General features: G+C 40.7%; 3 protein-coding genes across 7 annotated transcripts; 2 read left to right on the forward strand and 1 right to left on the reverse strand.

The window, feature by feature from the left end:
- The first annotated feature begins 1,617 nt into the window (after positions 1-1,617).
- LOC147206402 (uncharacterized) lies at positions 1,618-5,193 on the forward strand. Its single transcript, XM_086108189.1, has 7 exons — positions 1,618-1,736; positions 1,820-1,908; positions 2,264-2,403; positions 2,901-2,990; positions 3,246-3,411; positions 3,497-3,607; positions 3,840-5,193. Exons 1-7 carry the CDS (start codon positions 1,694-1,696, stop codon positions 4,446-4,448), a joined length of 1,248 nt encoding a protein of 415 aa, XP_085964315.1. The 5' UTR covers positions 1,618-1,693; the 3' UTR covers positions 4,449-5,193.
- Positions 5,194-5,885: 692 nt separating this feature from the next.
- cib2 (calcium and integrin binding family member 2) lies at positions 5,886-15,320 on the reverse strand. 4 transcript variants are annotated; one of them, XM_086109567.1, is made up of 8 exons: positions 15,192-15,318; positions 13,575-13,655; positions 13,074-13,338; positions 11,656-11,690; positions 10,360-10,471; positions 9,686-9,833; positions 9,409-9,604; positions 5,886-6,609 (listed from the first exon to the last, which is right to left on the reverse strand). In XM_086109567.1, exons 3-8 carry the CDS (start codon positions 13,122-13,124, stop codon positions 6,588-6,590), a joined length of 564 nt encoding a protein of 187 aa, XP_085965693.1. In that variant the 5' UTR covers positions 13,125-13,338; positions 13,575-13,655; positions 15,192-15,318; the 3' UTR covers positions 5,886-6,587. The 4 variants fall into 4 exon arrangements, with proteins under 4 accessions (XP_085965693.1, XP_085965695.1, XP_085965696.1 ...); XM_086109569.1 differs by lacking the exon at positions 13,575-13,655 and having other exon boundaries at positions 15,192-15,320; XM_086109570.1 differs by lacking the exon at positions 13,575-13,655 and having other exon boundaries at positions 13,074-13,367; positions 15,192-15,251.
- lrrc61 (leucine rich repeat containing 61) lies at positions 14,877-19,286 on the forward strand. 2 transcript variants are annotated; one of them, XM_086109566.1, is made up of 9 exons: positions 14,877-15,064; positions 15,906-16,001; positions 16,081-16,227; positions 16,469-16,529; positions 16,829-16,914; positions 16,994-17,059; positions 17,134-17,202; positions 17,382-17,545; positions 17,899-19,286. In XM_086109566.1, the coding sequence occupies exons 1-8, from the start codon at positions 15,031-15,033 to the stop codon at positions 17,525-17,527; spliced, it is 705 nt and encodes a 234-aa protein (XP_085965692.1). In that variant the 5' UTR covers positions 14,877-15,030; the 3' UTR covers positions 17,528-17,545; positions 17,899-19,286. The 2 variants fall into 2 exon arrangements, with proteins under 2 accessions (XP_085965692.1, XP_085965691.1); XM_086109565.1 differs by having other exon boundaries at positions 17,382-17,507.
- The last annotated feature ends 78 nt before the right edge of the window (positions 19,287-19,364 follow it).

The following is a 19,364-nucleotide window of genomic DNA, read 5'->3' on the forward strand; positions in this document are numbered from 1 at the left end:
TGTTTGCCGCGATTAGTTTGTGCTCCCAAACTCAAACGTGCTGATAAACATATTGGAGATTATTACTAAATGTTAAATTGCTTGAATTAAATATATTGATATATGCCGAGGCCATAAATATTAGGTTGGGGTGCAATTGACAACACTACAGCAACGGTATGAGTAGTCGACGTACTCAACGTAGTTCCAAATAATTACTTGAGTCAAAGTAGTGAGTATTTCATGAAAAAATACTCCTCAAATATTACGCAGGCTAATTGGTGGGTAACTTCCAATTAATGTATTTGTAAGTGCATGAATGTCAATAGAAAAAAATACAAACTAGGATGCATGCAAATTAAAATACTGCCCGACAATATCCTTTAAAACAATGTTGTTTTTTTAAATGTAACTGATTGTAATAAAAGCACATTGAGACGCAAAAATGTCTTGAATTTCCTTTACATGTGTGAAACCAGGAAGAAATGATTATTTATACAGTATAAGTGTATGTACGGTACCAGTCAAAAGTTGAGGAACACCAAAGTCTCAAACTCTTAAGAGATCAAGAAATTCCAACTACTTACTCTTGATAACGCACAGCTGTGAACTGAAAGTTATTCTGGGTCATAAAGCATCATCCGCCATCATAAAGCTGACTGACAAAATAAGATCTGCAAAGCTGTTATCTGGGCAAAAGGTTAAAGAATCAAAATGATGAAACATTCTGTTTTGATCAACATTTATTTGTTTATCAAATAATTCCATCAACATTTCTTCATAATAGTGAAAAAAACATTGAATTAGATTTTTTTTCGAACTTCTGACTGTTGCTGAACATTTAGCAGGGTTCTGCCAATTTCTATTTTTATCTTCAGTGCTACATCTATATATATATAAAAGAAGCCTTTGTACTGGATCTCATTAAATGACTGAATTCATGGATAGGCTATAAATAAACCACTGTTTAGGCCATGGTGACATGGAACAAGCTCTAAAGAAGCACTGAGTGAATCATAATTAGAACACATGATGGCCATAAGATACTGAGATCAAGTTACCATATTAATACGGTACTTAGTCATGCATTGAATATACTGTAATATTGTATATCGACCATAAATGTCTACTACATACCCCACGTCTACAGGAACGCTGATCATACTTTCCGAGACTGTGATCACTTATGAAGTTAAAAAGACTGAAGATGGAGCAGATGATTCCACTCAGTGTGAATCAGACTTTTTTTTTTTTTTTTTTACCGAATACATGAGCAGAGAGCCGCGAATGTGATGACGTCTCTTTCCCAATGTGTAGTTTTTTTTAACAGTCAAAGACAAATTTACAGTCAAAGACATTTGGTTATTTCCACACAAAAGACTTTCATTCTTTCGCACTTTAACATGAACGTTCAGGTAATGACACGTGTTGTTTGCCCCAGTAAGCAGTCAGCCTTGAGGTCAAACCTCTCTCACCACAAACCAACTTACGCCTGTGCAAAAACCACACACGCTTGCTTTCCGTTTCTTACCAGGCCTGACACTCCGCCTGTGTCTGTCTGTGATGCAAATGAGGGACATTCTGCAACAGTTTTGCACACGGGTGGAAAAATAAGTGTGAGTGTAAATGCTACTCGCCTATAGACCCACTGTCGCATCACATTCCTTCTGATTTAAGGTTTGCAAGCTGTGCCACACTGAACTCGAGCGCTGAGATGACGTTGGATTTAAATCGCCCCGTGCTAATATCAGGGAAAGGTAGAGTATGCATTCGGTGAAGTTTAAAAAAAAGTGTTTTGTGATTCCAGTAAATCGTAATTGCCTTTTGTTGTGTGTTTTAGGAATTGGAGGAAAGAGACCCAGTCGGGACAATTGCTGCCGTTTTACATGGTTAAAGTCCCTCAGAACCTGCTGGCGCTTTGGCTTCAAGGTTAGAACCATCTCCCGAGGTCTTTGTTGATGTGAAAATAATTTACGGCATAGGAGATCAAAATCCTGAATTTCATTTCATTCGCAGATCCTTTTTTTTTTTTAAACCATAAATCTTGAAAATAAATGAAAAAAATGTCTGTCCTCTGAACAGACAGAAATGTCAGGGAGTTTTAACGGTAAGCAATTAGCGGTAGCAAAATGATGATTATTATCACAAGGGATTAAAAATAACACGTACTCTGTTTAGTACGGTACATTCGGATCATAACTTTCATGTCTTTGAATTAATAAAACGGTTGTAAAGCGGAAATCCAGAATTCCTTCACGTTATTGCTTGTCTGTGTACTTCACAGAATATCGAAACTGCGTCACAATCGCTTTGCCATCGGAAACTCATTGAACTGTCTTCAAAATGGTTCCTCGAGACTCAAGTGTCGCACATCGCTCAAGATGGCTGCTTCCCCACTTGGTTCGTGGGCTTCCTCGCCAGAGAGTAAGTCCTCAAACAAGAGATTACAGTCCCACAAATGTGTCTCGTGTTCCAATTTCTGTCGCTTCAAATGCATTTTTGTTTCACGCTCTTCTGATTTGAACGAAAGTCATCCATTTGAGTATTATTTAAGTGTAAAAGGACGGCTATTAAGATCACTCACGGTGTAATATTTTGGTTCGACTGACTTCCATGCATGCCTTATGGGTTCCCTTCCCACTCAGTGAGACAAATGTGAGCGTGAGTGACTGTCACTTTATGTGTCTTGCGATTGACTGGAGACCAGTCCAGTAGTCTGCGTTTTGGCCAACGTCCGGTATGATAGGAATTCATCTAAGATGAATTAAAGACAACTTTTGTACAGTTTTTAGCCCTAAACAATACACTTGCGTAATTGAAAGTTACATGAGGCTCGAGCTGATTCAACATGATGAGAATTTCATTCAATCATTGAAGCTGCATTACATTTTTTTTTAATTTTTTTGGTGGTTCTCTGACAGGGATGCAGAAGAAATCCTCAAAGAAAAGGACCAAGGTTGTTTCCTAATCCGTCTCAGTGACAAAGCCATCGGATACATTCTCTCATATAGGTGAGGATGTTGGAAACGCAGATTTTTTTTTTAAACATTCAGGCATATATACTGCTTGATTTTTATGTTTTATTTTTTGGGAAGCAGCGATTGTTCAATCATGTGACTTGAATTCCCCCAAATTAAGCTCAAGCTTTGATATACTGTACAGTGTACTCAAATGTCAATTTTTAAAAGCAAATTCATCTCCGGATCACTTTACGGGTAACATGAACATCCGTTGAGGCTTCAGTCAACATGTTACCACTGTTACAGAGGCCGCGATCGCTGTCGACACTTTGTGATAAACCGAAGTGACACGGGGCTCTTTGTTGTCCACGGAGCCACCGAGGAACACAACACAGTCTCTGAACTAATCTGGCACTACAAGACGAGCCCCATCGAGCCATTTGGAGAGTATCTCACATCATCGTGCTTTGAGGTGTGACGCAATTCAACTTAACATGACTTTAGCTGCATATGCTGAGGACCAAAAAGTCACATTTAAATTTGGGGGGGGCGGGCAGGCACCTGCAGACGGAACGTATGATGTGATTCGGCATGCCGAAGCCAAGAAGAAAGTGGAAAGAAATTCTGAGAACCCAACTTTACTGTCGAAGAGCAAAACGATGCTTGAGGTAAGTGTGGTCATCATCGCAAAAAATAAGGAAATTCAAATTCGAGGGACCTCCCTGTATGGGGTTTACATGTATTGTACTAAAAAAAAACAAAAAAAACACCCATGTTGGGTTCATTGAAGAGTCCAAATTGTATCTGAATCCGCAGTTATGGGGTGCTCATAAGAACAAAGCTAAACATGACATTTATTTTCACTTTTGAGAGACTTTAATGATATATTGTCCAAAACAGGAGGTGCCGCCAGTTCCAAGGAGGGGCAGATACCAGGAAACTAGTCCACCCAATAACTCCAACAGGATTCTGTATGCTCGTCTTAGAAAGAAACCAAGCATGCACCGTCATGCAAGCCAGCAACACATACATCAGGACTGTTTGCCCAGCGCTACCGCAAGGAGACTTGTAGGGTGCACCACGCTGGATCAGAACCCCAGAAAGTGGCGTCCTGTGTCTGCACCTTCGTACTCTCTGCCTGTCTTTGCGGATCTCACATCTGGACCGAGATTATCTCCAAAAACCACCAGGGGGCCATCATCATCAAACCCATGCAGAAAACCTTCAAGCAGTCACAGCACTGACATCCTGAATGATGATGCCATCTATTTCCTGGCCGGCAGGCCCGGTAGACCTCACACTACATGCATAGAAACCACATCACACACACCGCATCACCTTACTAACCCAGTGTATGCTGACATACACACCGAAGCCTTCGGTGGCTGCTTTTCTCGTGATGACACCTATGAGATCATCCCCGGCATAGAGGACGCATTCAAACCTGAAATATTGAGCAACACGTATGAGTCAGTGGAGGATCTCAATCATTTGCTGTCCAGTAAGTAAAGTAGTACAGTTTAAATGCTTTTATACGGTATACAAGAAACCCACCTCCATAATTGAATTATGCATAAATATTGGACAGTGTAACAGCGTACCAATCCCTCTGTGTCGACAGTGAGCAAATCCCAATTTTTCAGAACTAAAAAAAAACGTTTGTGTCTCACAGTATACATCAATCAGGTTCAAAGGTGAACATTATAAAATCAACCTACAGCCATCGCTGTGTGTAGGTGTAAAAAGCACGATTCCAGAGGATGAGATTCAATAACTACTTGTTTTTGTTTTTAGATTTTCAAACACACTGTCTCAAATTACACCATTTGCTTCTATTTAGTGGGGAAAAAAACTCATGCCAAATATTAAGTGTTTGGTCAAACTGGACCAAAAAAATAAAAATAAAAAATCTGCGAAATAGCGGGTCCATGAACCTGAAACCCTTGACAGAGGGTGCTTTAATATCACACAAAAGTGTGGAAATGGTAACATCCGCACTTTTCAATTATTAATCAACTGGTAAACCTCCTGCGTGAAAAACGTAAAAATGTCACCGTAATGTTTAAATGGATTTAAGATGTGAAATTTTCCAGATAATGGCGCGAACGGCCAAAACATTCATCTGACGTTTTAAAAAGTAGAGTATTTTATTTGTTTTGTATTTACAATTTGTCCAATGGATGACATTTATACTGTCTCATGTGCTGAATGGGTGGAATGAAATATTATTCAATAAACGACTGCAAACCTTTTACTTATGGTGTGTCTCTGGATTAAAAGCAAAATTATACACCAGCCTGATGCACATCATCTACTATTTTAGATAGAAACTTAATTTTTGGTCCAACCCTCTCATTGGACCCCATTAGATGGTGAGGGATGAGGAGCTCCCATGTTTGAAGGAAAACTGGTAGTCTCACATCGTGTTTGTCCTTTTTAATTAAAAGTGATATCTAAAACCATGTTGACTATATTTTCCACTAGCATGATTGTCCCAGTTTCCGTGCTGGAATTGACCTTCATCCGCCAGACTCGGCAGCAATTATCCAGGTCAGCTTTTATTTTGCAATCTCGGCACTCCCCCCCTGAGGGTGACGCTACATCTTAATACAAGGGCAGTCTGCAGAGTGCGCGGAGTACACATAAGTACAACCTGTCTCATGCTCAAACGTGCCCAATGCAAATCCGTGCACAGAAAAAGCATCAGTGGGGGGGGGGGGGGGGGGTGTTCCCACAGATATGAGTCCAAGATGTACTCATGCATGTGAATGCTGAGGCACCTGCTTTTTTTTTTGTTTAAATCGGATTGTGATTACAGTTGATATGATAAAGAATGTTCCATCCCGACCTGAGCTTTATTAAGCGCACTCCTACTGCCTTACGGTTGCAGCGCTGATCATAGAGACGGTTTTGTAACCGCAAGGCATCGACACAAAAACAATGCGGTCAAAATCCACAGAGAAGACATTTATTTCAAATAATGCAATCCATGTAAAACTTGGAAAAATGCCTATTCAAAAAAAGGGCTGTAAAAGGAACACCTCATGGTAATGGCCAAGGCAGAATATGGACGCTAGCCCTTCAATCAGCTGGAGAAAAATTAAAATATGATTGTCATTATGCTACAGTTCCACGAGCATAACCATAACATCAAATAAGCCAATACGCCGCAAAAACAGCCGGGAGTTCACCATGCATTTACAAATTGTGCATATAGCTCATTTATGCCCTCGGTGATATGCTAGACAGTCATTCAATAGATACGGAATATCTAGGAAGACTGGGAGTGGGTGAATGGCATGTGCAATATACAATAGGTAGATTTCACTTTTTATGCGTTATCGGATGTGCCATAAAGCCCAAAATGCAGAGTCAGTCTCAGTCTCGTTTCATTTCCTCTGCAAGGAGTCCATTCAACAGAGCAACCCAGGCCGAGCCCTTTTCATTGGTGGCGATTTAAGTGTGATCAAATGGGTCCATCTGTTTAAGACATCCAGCGTCCTGAGAATTCCGCTCCATCCGGTGTTTTGCACTCTTATCCGGGCACGCGTCACATAGGCGAGGGGCAGCGGAAGCTGGAGAGGACAGACGGGATGATTTGGGAGTAGCGGACAGGCACTGTGCTCAGCTTCGCCGTTGGGAGCCCTCTCAGATTCGTATGTGGAAAGTACTGGGCAAGGCACAACATGGGAGACCGTCACTCAAACAGTACACGCTTGACATTTGTGGGGGGACAAACATGATGGGGCCCTTTTTAAATGAGTAAAAGCACATCTATGAACAACACAGTACAACAGTAGCCTCATTGAGAGACTGTCAAATAATTTGATTGTGTGCCAAGCCACCTTCTGTCATGACATTGGACAGCAAATAAAGTCATGTACTACTGTGAAATAAACATTATGGGGGAAAACGTGTCTCTAAAGTCACATGACGAAGAGTTACAATTGTATACTGCAGCAGTTTTTTTTCACCCTAATTGTAATCCTTTAAAGCGCGGGTGTCAAAGTCAGATCTGGCCCGCCACATCATTTGATGTGACCCGCGAAAACAAATCAAGAGTGCAACTTACATGATGCTTACTATAGAGCGCCGATGCGTATTTGGAACCGAGAGTCACCGCTTGGAATTGAAATGGATTTCCATGGGACAGGAGAAGTGAACCGATCTCTTTTCGTCAATGGATGCTACAGCTTCTTGTTGACTTTGAAACTTAGCTTGTAGCCGACGTGTGCACATTTTGAGCATGACTTCTCTGATCCACTGTTAAAGGACACTTTGATTCTGTCCTCTTTCATCTCAAACCGCTTCAAACAACAAAGCGTGTGACGGAAAAGTGGTTAGGACTGCACGACTGTCCGAGTTTTATGTTATGTGTTGTGTTTATTATTTTACTTTATGTTAACTGTTTTGTTAAGCGCTTTGTTACAGCTGCCGCTGTTGTGAAAGCGCTATATAAATCAGCATGTATTGTATTGTATTGTATAGTCTGAACCAAAATTTCAAACTGTCACATGTAATCCATAACACGGACATATTGCAAGCATTTTTACGTTACCAAAGCCCTTATTAAATTAACGTAAACAATGTTTAAACCTTTTCAGGGACAGTGGTTACTGAAGTGGACAGCTTATCATGTTACCAGGTTACAGGGTGCATGAAAGGGTTAAAAAAAAAGTCTTGACTTCTGATTTCAAAACTAGTTGTTGTGCGCTCTGTATGTAATATGTGGAGGTGATGAAACATTTATATGGTTTCACAAAAGTCATACCAGCCCTCCAAGGGGATCCATAACTACAATGTGGCCCGCGACAAAAATTAGTTTGACACCCCTGACTTAAGGGGAAATTCAACTCATACTCGGCTTTAGATTTGTGTTGCACACTGAAGATCCAGATGCAAAACATGCAGGCATGCAACCAGAGAAGCCGGAATGAACGGGCCACGCTAAGAGTACTGCACCCCTTGCTCAACGGCACCTCAGCAGTAGACAGGAAGCAGACTAGTGTTTCTCTCCCGACTAATTGCCCTTTTTTTTTTCCTTCTTTCTTTTTTTTTTACTTAAATTGTCACCTCTAGTTCCAAAGCCCAAGTCCATATATATGAGCTACCACTTGCTGAAATTAGCCCATTTTGAGTGGGTGGTCCTGCTTCGTGTGTATTATGGTTTGACGGCCCCCACTCCATCCCCACCCTGGAAATAGCATGGTCTGATCTTCCAACTCCAGACTGAATTAATCCAACGCAGGCTTGTGCGAAGCACACACAAGACCCCACAGAGACACCACTCGTAAAGTCAGCATTTTATCACCATGTCGTTGAATTACGCTTCAGTGGCTACATCGGTCGACACAAATAAAAATAAGTGTGTGGAACTCTGTGAACTCGATGGATTATGATGTCACAAACCATTTCACTTTGTTCAGTTGTTTGTGGACTGAGAAAAGAATCATCATAATTTTGTTACGGCGCTGGTGGCTATTAATCAAAATGCAAACTTCACTGAGATAAGATCCAAGATGGCGTCCTAATTGGCAGCAGTCGACAAGTGCACTTCAAGAGCTTTGCTTTTTTTTGGGGGGTGGGTTGTTGTTGTTTTTGTCTTTTGTTTTGTCACATGTTGTTTGTTGTTACTTTGTGTGGACACAATGTGGACTGTTTTCAGCGTTTTTGGCCACGACTTTCGTCAAAAGAGAAGAATCCGTGCTGGTGGTTGCGCCTTCTCGGCAACACGCGTGTGCCATCACTGATTTTCAATGGGAGGAATGTCGGTGCTAATTGACTGACGCCGCTGGACAGCCCCGGGGTGCTTGTGTTTTTTGCGCCTGCGATGGGCAGCATTTTTCACAGCCCCGTTTTGTTTAGCGGAAATGTCGGCAGCGTTGGACAGTCTGCGCTGGTGCGGTTGGATGGATGGCTTGTGGAGCCGAGGATGAGGAGAGAGGAGCATCGGCGCTGAGCGTGGACGCGTATTTGGAACTGAGAATCGCCGCTTGGAATTGAAGCGGATTTACATGGGACAGGAGATGAGAACCAATCTCTTTTTCGTTACTGGACGCAACAGCTTCTTGTTTACTTTGAAACTTAGCTTGGAGCCGACGTGTGCAGATTTTGAGCATGACATCTCTGTCACTTTGATTCTCTCCTCTTTCATCTGGAACTGCTTCAAAAACAACAAAGCGTCTGCAGGAAAAGTGGCTGAGATTGCGCGACTGTCCGTGTTTTATGTTATGTTTGTGCTATATTATTTTGTTATTTTATATTAACTGTTTATGTTATGTTTATGTTAAGAAACCTGCCTTGGGACTATGGCTGAAAACTAGCATTTATGCTAAGTCGGGCGCATTTATACTGTTTATTCATGTGTTGATCAATGTGCACTGCCCCCAATGAAATAAATACATAAATAAAATAAACTTTTCAGAATTGATGAACACAGTGTCATACTTGGCGTGGTGCATTGCATTACCTTAAGAAATCGGGAGCCCTTGATATCATATTTTCAAAATCAGCAAAGGAGAGTTTATTGTCTCCATCCAAATCAGCCTCTTCGATGGCCTTCTCGCACACGAGCTGCACCTCCTCTGGAGTCAACTCCTCCTTTGTCAGCTTATTCAGAGTTTTTTCCAGGTCCTCTTTGCAAAGGTAATTATCCACATTGAAATCTGCACGCAAACAGACCGGGCGGCGTTTTCATTGGCATCATCAGACCGTTTCGACAAAACATTTCAGAAATGAGTCTTTACCGTATATTTTGAAGGCGTAAATGGCCTTCAGTTCCCGCGGAGCCATTTCACTGAGGACTGAGAACATATCCACAAATTCATTGAAGCTGAGATTCCCCATCCCATCCTCTGAGAAAGACTCAACAATCCTGTTACGGAATGGATTTTCCTTCAGAGGAAGGTAATAACATTTACAAGAATTAATGCGATGACAAGCAAATACATGCCTGCAGTTCAGCCCATTGAGAACACTCACTAGGCAGAAGAACAACACGTCTGTGTAATACTTTTTGCGGAAATAAATCAGTATTTGGGTCTCGTATCTGCCCGTATGACTGCGATGTGATGTAATAATACCATTACTTTTCTTTCCAAATGTCCGGCAAGTCGAAAACTGGAAACATTGCTGGTGGAATGGAGCGTTTCATGGCGGCACATTAACTTCATCGAGCTCACACAATGCGGTTAGTCAAGACACTCAGCTGTGTAAAAGGTGATGATGAAAAATCAATTCGGCTTTTTCTGAAAAGCATAAATATCGATCAGTTTTCGGCTTACGTGAGCGTCCGCCGACACGTTTGGCTCAGCGTGTCCCCATCCATTTCGGGTAACGCCATTAAAATATTGATTCAAAAAGGGGCGAGGTTCAACACAGGACTGAGATGGATATCACTTTTGAAAGAGTATATTTTTACCTTTAACTCCGGCATGTTGACTATCAAGGCTAAAGGTAATTTACAATCAGGATCTTTCGTATAGTCCATTGGTACAAGATGAGGGGCCAATTCATGGTATCTACCATGCAACCTAGAGGGGAAAATAAAACAAAACAAAAACAACAATAGGTTTAGTTAGGACTCAGAAATAGTAGCAGAAGCAGCATTGTTAAAATGTTCCTCGAAAAAGGTTTTATGATGGAGAATTTTACTCTACAAGGGAGCATTTCTGTTTCCATTGTTTCCCACGAGACAACATATGAACAAAATGGAGGCAGCGGCCCGGAACCGATTACAGTCAATCTTTTCACTTCCACTTTACTGGATTACCGAACACTAGAATGACCACTGAGTTCACTTCAGCCCTTTAATTTAACCTGCCGTGGTTTGATGAGAATGAAACATGGGCATGAGCTATACCTTGGAGAGGTGAGAGCATACGGCCGAAGGGCTGAAAGCAGCGGCCTTGTAAAAATTAGTGAGATCCAGTTTTTTCGGTCTAACATGGCCACGCTGCGGGCCCGAAACCTGAAGTGTTTTATGAAGGTCATAAACTGCGCGACCCTGTTGCGCCCTCGGCTGATTGTCCCCAGCCTAATGCTGGATTTGGAATGAAAGTCAGTTCGGTATGACACAAGAAGATTATGTCATTTCACTAATTCGGGTCATTTAAACTCAACTCAGATATAAAACGCTTACATTTCGCCCAACACGGTGGAATCGTAGTTAGCATGTCGTTCTCACAGTCGAAAGCTTTCGGTTTCGATTCTCGGCACGCTCACATTCACACCTGTGGATGATTTCGTCTCGAATGGTCCTGAAATGCGTGCATTTGGAAGTCCGAACTGAGGTACTGAGGGCCTCTAAAAAGGTATCAGGAGTAGCCAAAGATTTGAACCCAAAACGTCTCAACTGTGAGGCAAAGGTGCTAACCACTAACCTGATAAAAGATGTAACGAACGAATGTTTCATCATGCTAGCTTGATGTATTTGGATTCGAAATGAATCATCCACATGCTGACTCATGAGCATTATCGGTCGGCTTTATCACAAGCTGCATTTTCTCAAATTTATGACTGTCAACAACACGAAGGGGAAAACGATGCAACCCATGAAATCATCATACACGGGTGGAGATTTTACTGCAGGCAAACTGAGCAAAACCTGAAACCGGGCTGTTGTACACAGGGGGAGAAGATTATAGAGCTTCGCTGTCATATTCCACAGTTTTTATCTGATGCATTGAAATCAATCAAATTAGATAACTTTCCTTACCGCAAGATTTCTTTGCGGGTGAAAAAAGTACAATCCTGCAATGTAAATAGACACAACAACAAAATGTTAAATACACACGGTTCCTCATGCACTTAAAAAAAAATGAAACCAAAGCAAACTAACACTTGATTACCCCGAAGGCAAGCCACGGCAGGAAATTCAAATCAAGGTGTCACCTTTCTCATAAATGACTTGACAGTTTATGTTGTCACACATGCAACAATGAGGATGGCGGAACATGAGCTGGTGTTTTCTGGAACGCTCTACATGAACACGCAGGTGTGCCCAGCAAAGGCGTTGTGGAACATTGTGTCACAGCCCAACTGACGGACGGGTGCCTTCATTTAAACTACCGTACATTTCCCGTGAATGGGTACTGTGTGTCTGAGCTGTGAACTATATTTGCAATGTATATATTGAATTCAATGTAATATTATTGAGTTAATGAATAGAAAAAACGGGCGGCCCGGTGGTCGAGTGGTTAGCACGTCGACGTCACGGTGCCGAGGTGCAGGGTTCAATTACAGCTCCGGACTCCTTGTGTGGAGTTTGCATGTTCTCCTCGGGCCTACGTGGGTTTTCTCCGGGTACTCCGGTTTCCTCCCACATTCCAAAAACATGCATGGCAGGCTGATTGAACACTAAATTGTCCCTAGGTGTGAATGTGAGCGTGGATGGTTGTTCGTCTCTGTGTGCCCTGCGATTGGCTGGCAACCGGTTCAGGGTGTCCCCCGCCTACTGCCCAAAGACAGCTGGGATAGACTCTACCATCCCCGCGACCCTTGTGAGGATAAAGCAGCTCAGAAAATTGATGGATAGATGGAGGAATAGAAAAACATATTCAAATAGTTCTTCCTGTGGCCCACGAGTCTTGCGCTCCCACGTTCCCGACAACGATCAAAATTATGTTTGACTGCGGGCCACGGAGGGCTTTTTAATAGGTAGCAGAAGTAACCAGAGAAGCTCTTGAGGACCAAACTGTCTCCAGAGAGTAGAGTTTCACAGCATATCACGCCGGCTTGGCATCAATTATTAAGAAGCACATGTTAGATTATTGAGAACGTTTCTCAGTCTGTTGGCCTAATCTGCTCTTTCATGGGCGACACCTTGACACACTACACTGGAGCAATGCAATCAACGCCGTCCGCCAAGAGGATGGTTCAGATCACTCATACAGCTTAAGTCAGGAGCCTAACTCAAGTTTTTCATCAAAAAAATAAGACTTAACGACTGATTTGTTCAAATGCTTTTCCATTTACTTCAAGGAAACCAAAGATTCCTCTCTTTGTATATAAGGAATGAGGTTTACAGAACAGCGCGTTGTGTCGTATAATTATCGAGGCACTACAACATCACCGTAATATATATTCTTACTTAGAATCTAAGCCGTATGGTAATGATGAAGTTCGCTCACTCACCTGGTAGGCATCAAGTTGCTCGTCTGTAAAAATAGTCTGCTTGTTTCCCATGTTTCTCAAGTCATTTGTTGCTCACATACATTCACGACACAGATGGCCCTTTGCACAGTCCAATACATTTAGGGGCCGTGGAGTGACTGTCTCTGTCGCAGGGTGACTCCACGATGCTGCAGTGTGTGTGTCTCAGTCTCTCTCCCTCTCTCTCTGTGTCTCTCTCTCCTTCATGAAGTGTCATCAGTGTCGATAGTGGCGATGTGAGCCATGGCTGAAAAACATAGAGGCTGCATTGAAGGTCTAAAAAAAAAAAAAACATATATATTGATATAAATACAGTATATGATGAGAAATCAAGAGCAAAAAATGAGTGCGGGTAGTGTGGCAACCCAGAGTGGTTACAAGGTCTGCAGGCTGCATCTGCGTCAGCCCTGCTGCCCACGAGAGCCTGCTCCAGCCAATGGGATGTCAGATAAATAAATAATGAATCAAACGGTGGTGACTTACGACTCGCCGTCTTAATTACTGGGCTACAATGTGGATTTATGTGTGCCCTGACACTGCTGGTTTTCCTGAAGGAATCACTCACTGCAGTGGGAAAACAAAAAAAAAATGTGATTAGGTTTATTTGGTATTCACTTGATGTATGAATGTGTAAATCATGCCGACCCGGTAAACAACTTCATTTAGGCTCATTAACTGTGAGTGAATACTGAGTAAGTCAAACATTCGGATCCCCCCACCCCAAAAAAAAGATACCATGAATAACATTTAATGTGCGCATTCCAACTGGGACAAGCAAATATGTTTTTGTGCATTGCATTTTATATATTCATAATTACAAAATTGGACCTTGTCTGCATTCAAAGAGGAACTCGGCACTGATTGCGGGTTCTCTAGCAGTATGCCAAAGAATCAATAAATTAATCCCAAAAATTCACAACATTTAAAACAAAAAGTGCAATAAATACAGTACAATAAAGCTTGCAAATCCACATACACCTTGTTTAAACTCATTGTTAAAACAGCACAGGACACTTTCCACTTCTCAAGTAAAGTCCTTTTTAAAATTTCTTTTTTACGGAAAGTTCAGCTGTATTTAACATGTGCAGTACAATTCTTGTACGTTTTAACTTCAACCACTGATTGTTTTGAAAAAAATTATTTAGATACAATATTTTACTCTTATGTGTATTACATTTTAATTGAAGAATTATTCAAAGGCAAGTTTACAATTAAAAAGAACATTTTTATTGTTTATTATTTGTTAAAACTGTCAATTCAACCTGATAGTAAAATGATCTCTTTGATTTTTAAGAAACCACCATGCCGAGTGGAGAAAAACAAACAATTAGAGACAGAAGGCATGACTGATGCTGTCGATCTTAATTTATATTTCAAATTCCCCCTTTGGGTAGGGTTTTCCCCCCTTTTTCCTGTATTTAAATTTGTTCACAGACATTGACAAGTATACTGGTAAATGGGAGCCAAGTATTTTTTAAGTGGTAACACAAGGTTTGAGAACCACAGACTACGTCGCGCTCTCATTTCCGTCCAGATTAGGTCACCATGGCAAAATGGGAGTCCGTTTTAAACTGAGGATCCCCAAATTGAATGTGACAACTATAGAATTTAAATGTCACAATTGTCATGGAACCTGTTGCACACAAGCAACACGTCCACATGTATCAGCGACCTACGCTCCACAGTCGTGAGACTTGGCCCAAATGGGCAAATCTCACACCGGACGGTCATGCAACAGGACTCAAAAGGGTCCGCAGACTCTCGCAGAACATCCACCTGCGTCCATTGCAGCCCAACACTAATCCGAACTACACAGCAGGACAGATGCCAATTTCACGCTCCCCCTCCAAAATACCAGTTTTGTCTACACTCTGCCTCTATTAACTAGCTCGTTTCTGTCAGCACAAGTACATTTTTCGATCGGTTTAAGTTAGTCAGGATGGACTCAAAGCGAGATAACAATAAAGAGCAAGGTAAGTTGTTACGTAGCTTGTTGCTACGCCGCTATGCTAGCCACTAGCGCATTAGTGACTATAGCATCTCTCTACCCTGGCTGTTACGTAACATTTGTGTTAGTGTTCTCGTCAGAGCAGCAATTACCATTTTTGATTTAATAACCCTCCCACTCTGGGTCTGCGTGAATCAGACTCTCCGAGGCAGGCAGCTGTTTCCTCGCAATTACGCCCCACTAGCCTTCGCTACTTAAATATGCTAGCACTTAATGACTACTAGTCATTAGGCATAATGCTTAAACACTTATATCCGGGTTCGAACGATGAACAAACAAGATCATAACGATACTGGGACATTAGTACGCAGATTTAGATGATGTTATTTGTCACATTTCATAATTGCAGCATTTCACCGATTGCTGGTAAAAGAATTGAAAGAAGAAGCTGTCACGTGCACTATTATGATGAGTTAACCTGATGATCCTTTTATTACTAAAATACATTTTTCAACGAGGGGTCATAAAGTATTCATGTGGACAATTTTCCTTAAAAGGAGCTCAATCCAAGCAGAATCTTCATTCATCTATTAGTCTGTGAACATACAGTAACTCCCTTTTAAATACAAAATATAAACTAAACAAGAGTGCTGCCAGACTAGATATTCACACACAGGCTGATTTGAGAGAAATATGCTCTTTAGAGACAATGGCTCGGGTTATCCACTCGCCCCCTCTTTTAAGTTGAGTAGACACTCCGTGCTCGCGGCGTTCTCTTCCTGCAGTGCTGACTCACAAATGATGTGCATGCATGTGGATACGTTGCGTCAAGTGCACAACTGCAGTCTCCTGTTTCTTTCTCTCAGAGGGAGAAGTCGAGAAGATTACCGCTGTGCTGCTCAAGTCTCACTCGGGAGAGTTTGATTTGGAGTCCATCCTGTTTCTCAAATTCAGGGGGCTAGGTAAAGTGAGATTATCATATTTGTTTACATGTAATCACATGTTAACTTGTGATTGATGAGTTGTTTAATGTCATGACAGGAATACACGATCTTGGTTGTATAGGAGACTGTATGAATTTGGAGAGACTGGACCTCTCTGGAAATAATATTTTCAATTTAGCTCCACTGTCGTCTCTTCGGCTGCTTTCTGTTCTCAATTTGTCTGCTAATAGGATTTCCAATCTAGGTAAGTATTCAGGAGTATTTCTTTCCCCACTGTATCATATTATTAGGTGACTGAAAAAAAATGTGCATACATGCATTTATTATAGGTTATATTATGGTGATAGTTTGACTCTCGACACACCACAACAGACTAATTCTGTTATAATTATATCTTATGTGAAAAAAGTTGAATTGTGGCTTTCGTTTGACCTTGGTGGTTCCACTGTATTTTAAAAAGACTGTTTATATCTCTGTGTTCCCAGAACCTTTGCACAGCTGTGAAAATCTAACAAATTTAAACCTTGCCGGTAATATCATCTCCAGGTATGACAATGAAATCATTTATTTGTGCCTTTGAAAATTAGATGGTTATATATTTAGCATTATCATTTGTTGTAATACCGCGACCCTAGTGAGGATCAAGCGGTTCGGAAAATGAATGAATGAATTTGTTGTAATAAATTGGGAATTGATTTAGCTTTGAACCTATGCCTGCTTTTCCATGTCGCGTCCCATGGAGGCTTTGGCATCCTTAGCAATATTGCCACATTTGCAAGCTGGCTCTGCTCGATAGCTTTATTTTGCATGTCGCATCGGCTCATTACTGTTTTCCTCTTCAACAGTATTGACCACCTTCTCTGCCTCCAGTCTTTGAGAAAATTAGAAAGTATTCGTCTCAACGACAACACCTACAATTATTCAAATCCAGGTGAATTCAAATAACTTTGTCTGAAAGCAAATGACAGATGGCATCAAACTGAATCACCGTGTATGATCTCTTCTTCAAGTGTGTAGAAACGTGTCATATAGAACCATAGTTCTAGAGATGTTCCCCACTCTCAAGGTGCTAGATGGTAAGAACTTTCTACTATATAGTTTTGTATATTCATATCACATTAGCAGTAAAATACTTTTTTTTTTATTGCAGGTGAGAGAGTCGTTGGACGTGGGAGCGATTTGTACCAGCTATGCAAAGACATTGATGACACCATTAAAGGTATGACTAATCCAATCGCAAGTTGCATTTGGTTGTACACCAATTCATCAAATATCTTTCTTGAATGAAGGCTTTTCATTCAATAATATTTAACTTCAAATATTATTAATGTCTCTTTGCTTAAAGTAGATAAATTCAATTAAAATGTCATGTTTTTTTTTTCTATTTGGAATGGCAAGCCGGTCTATACAAGAATGGACAACTTGTTGAACATCAGGATTGCAAGCCATGGGTGGAGGATACTTACTGGGAAATAAAAAGATCCAACAACGCCATTGTTGAAGAGGCCTACAAACAATTTAATGGTAAAAAGTTGTTCTGTTGAACGAAAATAGTTGCATAGGTAAATATACTATCCAATATTATACTTTTGAAAAATGTCCAAAGTGTCCTAATAACATGTCTGTGGTATGCTTTCATCAAAATCCCCCAAGGATGAAGAATTAGAGCAGAGTTTATTCACTATATTTGTTGTCTTGACTTGATGAGTGGGTAGGCAGGCACTCAAGAGAGCCAACTGTTTGTATCGGAACAATATAAAGTCAATTTCACATAACACGTCCACTTGAAATACTGATACATAAGCTATTCGTAGCTACTACATACATATGGGCATTGCATGTGGTCTAACTACAAGTAGCCCATGGTATTTAAAGTGTGACCTTTATGTGCTGTATCTCCCCCCACCGACTACAGATATTCTTCATGAATGCAGACTCTTAAACAACAGAGCAACTCATGCAATTTCCCAAAGTGAAAGATCAATGAGCCTGAAGAAGCAGCCGAAACAGTATGCCATCTGAACTGGGCCCCATTTGTGTGTACTGTAGTGTGTAGTTATTTAAAGATGCCAGTGCCGTATGTGCAGTAGTATGACTTGAGCGCAAGCTAGACAGTGCCAGATGTACATGCTGCTTTGTGGTGTTTGTTAATATTTTATCGCACCCTATGCATTGTCTTTTGGAGGATACATTGTATTGTATCCTCAGTCAGTTTGGACGGGAGGCGTTTTTACGTGCACACTGTGCATTCCGTGCCGTTTCGTAGCCTGCGTTCGTGCAGAAACAAATGCTGCTAAGATCTCGAAATATTCCAAATAATTCAGAGCTTTTCCATTTTGCTGGATCATTTTGGGATCCTCCCATTGCTATATGCTTTTTTTTTTTTTTAACCTGTAGAGAATGTGATTGAATGTTCATCTGTTTATACTGGTTTTATACCATAAATATTAATGACTCTACAAACAACTTGTGCAAGAGTGTGCAATGCTTTATAATATTGTTAGAGAATAACAAAGCATGAGGGTCATTTTCTTTCTTAGCCTTTTCTAGTTAAAACTGATCAACCATCTTGTTAATTGTGGGCTCTGTGGCCTATTGCGCCACCTGCTGGTGGTTAACATCCTTCGAGTAGCAGGACTGTATTGTATGCATTCACAGTACACGCGTGATTCCCATCATTTCGTATTTTGATGCACATCATTTTCCAATTCCCTTTTCTGTTCAATGATAAACAGTACTGCAGTGTTTTGAACACTTTTCAAATATATAAATAATGACAAGTAATGTGTATGAGTAATGTGGAGATTTAGTTGGGTCATACTTTTGTTGTATTTGTCATAATTAATTTTCACAGTTTCTGTCTCTCTTTTAATTTGATTTGGCATTTTTTTTAATATGAGGGAGGATAAACGACCTGGATAATGAATGTGGATTGATGGTAAGAATTGGATAAAACAAAAAAAATGTTCATTGCTTTCCACTTTGAAGTCAAGCAGTACATCGAAGCCATAACGTTTTCTTTTAACAGAAATGCTATAAAATCCTTGAATATCTGTAACCATTTTTGTCAACTCTTAAGAATAAGAAAACCTTTATTCGTCTCACAAAGGAGAAATGTACAGAATTTACAGCAGCAAAGTTATGAAAGGAAGAAAGTAGAAGAACAAAAAGTATGAGTTGCTGTAAAGGTTCTTCCATTGGCATGATATTGTTTTTTTTTAAATCTATATTTTGCACTATGTTACGTTTGGTCGCAAGAACTGCGTTTTTTTTTCAAATTAAAAGACTTCTCACTGGGCTTCACTTCCGTGTTGTGCTCGGTAATTCCGGATGTTATGCGATCTTTCAAAATATTCACGTCATTGTTTTTAGCAAAGTTAC

This window comes from Hippocampus guttulatus, chromosome 4, assembly GCF_054856545.1.
Source record: "Hippocampus guttulatus isolate MCC_2025c chromosome 4, RoL_Hgut_1.0, whole genome shotgun sequence".
NCBI lineage: Eukaryota > Metazoa > Chordata > Actinopteri > Syngnathiformes > Syngnathidae > Hippocampus > Hippocampus guttulatus.

Bases quoted from the DNA above. Each gene is read 5' to 3' on its own strand.
- LOC147206402 (XM_086108189.1), top strand. From the start codon at position 1,694: ATGACGTTGGATTTAAATCGCCCCGTGCTAATATCAGGGAAAG. The intron at 2,404-2,900 runs GTAAGTCCTCAA...GTTCTCTGACAG, and splicing joins GTGGGCTTCCTCGCCAGAGA to GGATGCAGAAGAAATCCTCA. The intron at 2,991-3,245 runs GTGAGGATGTTG...CCACTGTTACAG, and splicing joins GGATACATTCTCTCATATAG to AGGCCGCGATCGCTGTCGAC.
- cib2 (XM_086109569.1), bottom strand. From the start codon at position 13,124: ATGGGAAACAAGCAGACTATTTTTACAGACGAGCAACTTGATGCCTAC. The intron at 11,691-13,073 runs GTGAGTGAGCGA...TTTACATTGCAG, and splicing joins AGCAACTTGATGCCTACCAG to GATTGTACTTTTTTCACCCG. The intron at 9,834-10,359 runs GTAAAAATATAC...CTTCCTCTGAAG, and splicing joins TCAACATGCCGGAGTTAAAG to GAAAATCCATTCCGTAACAG.
- lrrc61 (XM_086109565.1), top strand. From the start codon at position 15,031: ATGGACTCAAAGCGAGATAACAATAAAGAGCAAG. The intron at 16,530-16,828 runs GTATGACAATGA...CCTCTTCAACAG, and splicing joins GCCGGTAATATCATCTCCAG to TATTGACCACCTTCTCTGCC. The intron at 17,508-17,898 runs GTAAAAAGTTGT...CACCGACTACAG, and splicing joins GGCCTACAAACAATTTAATG to ATATTCTTCATGAATGCAGA.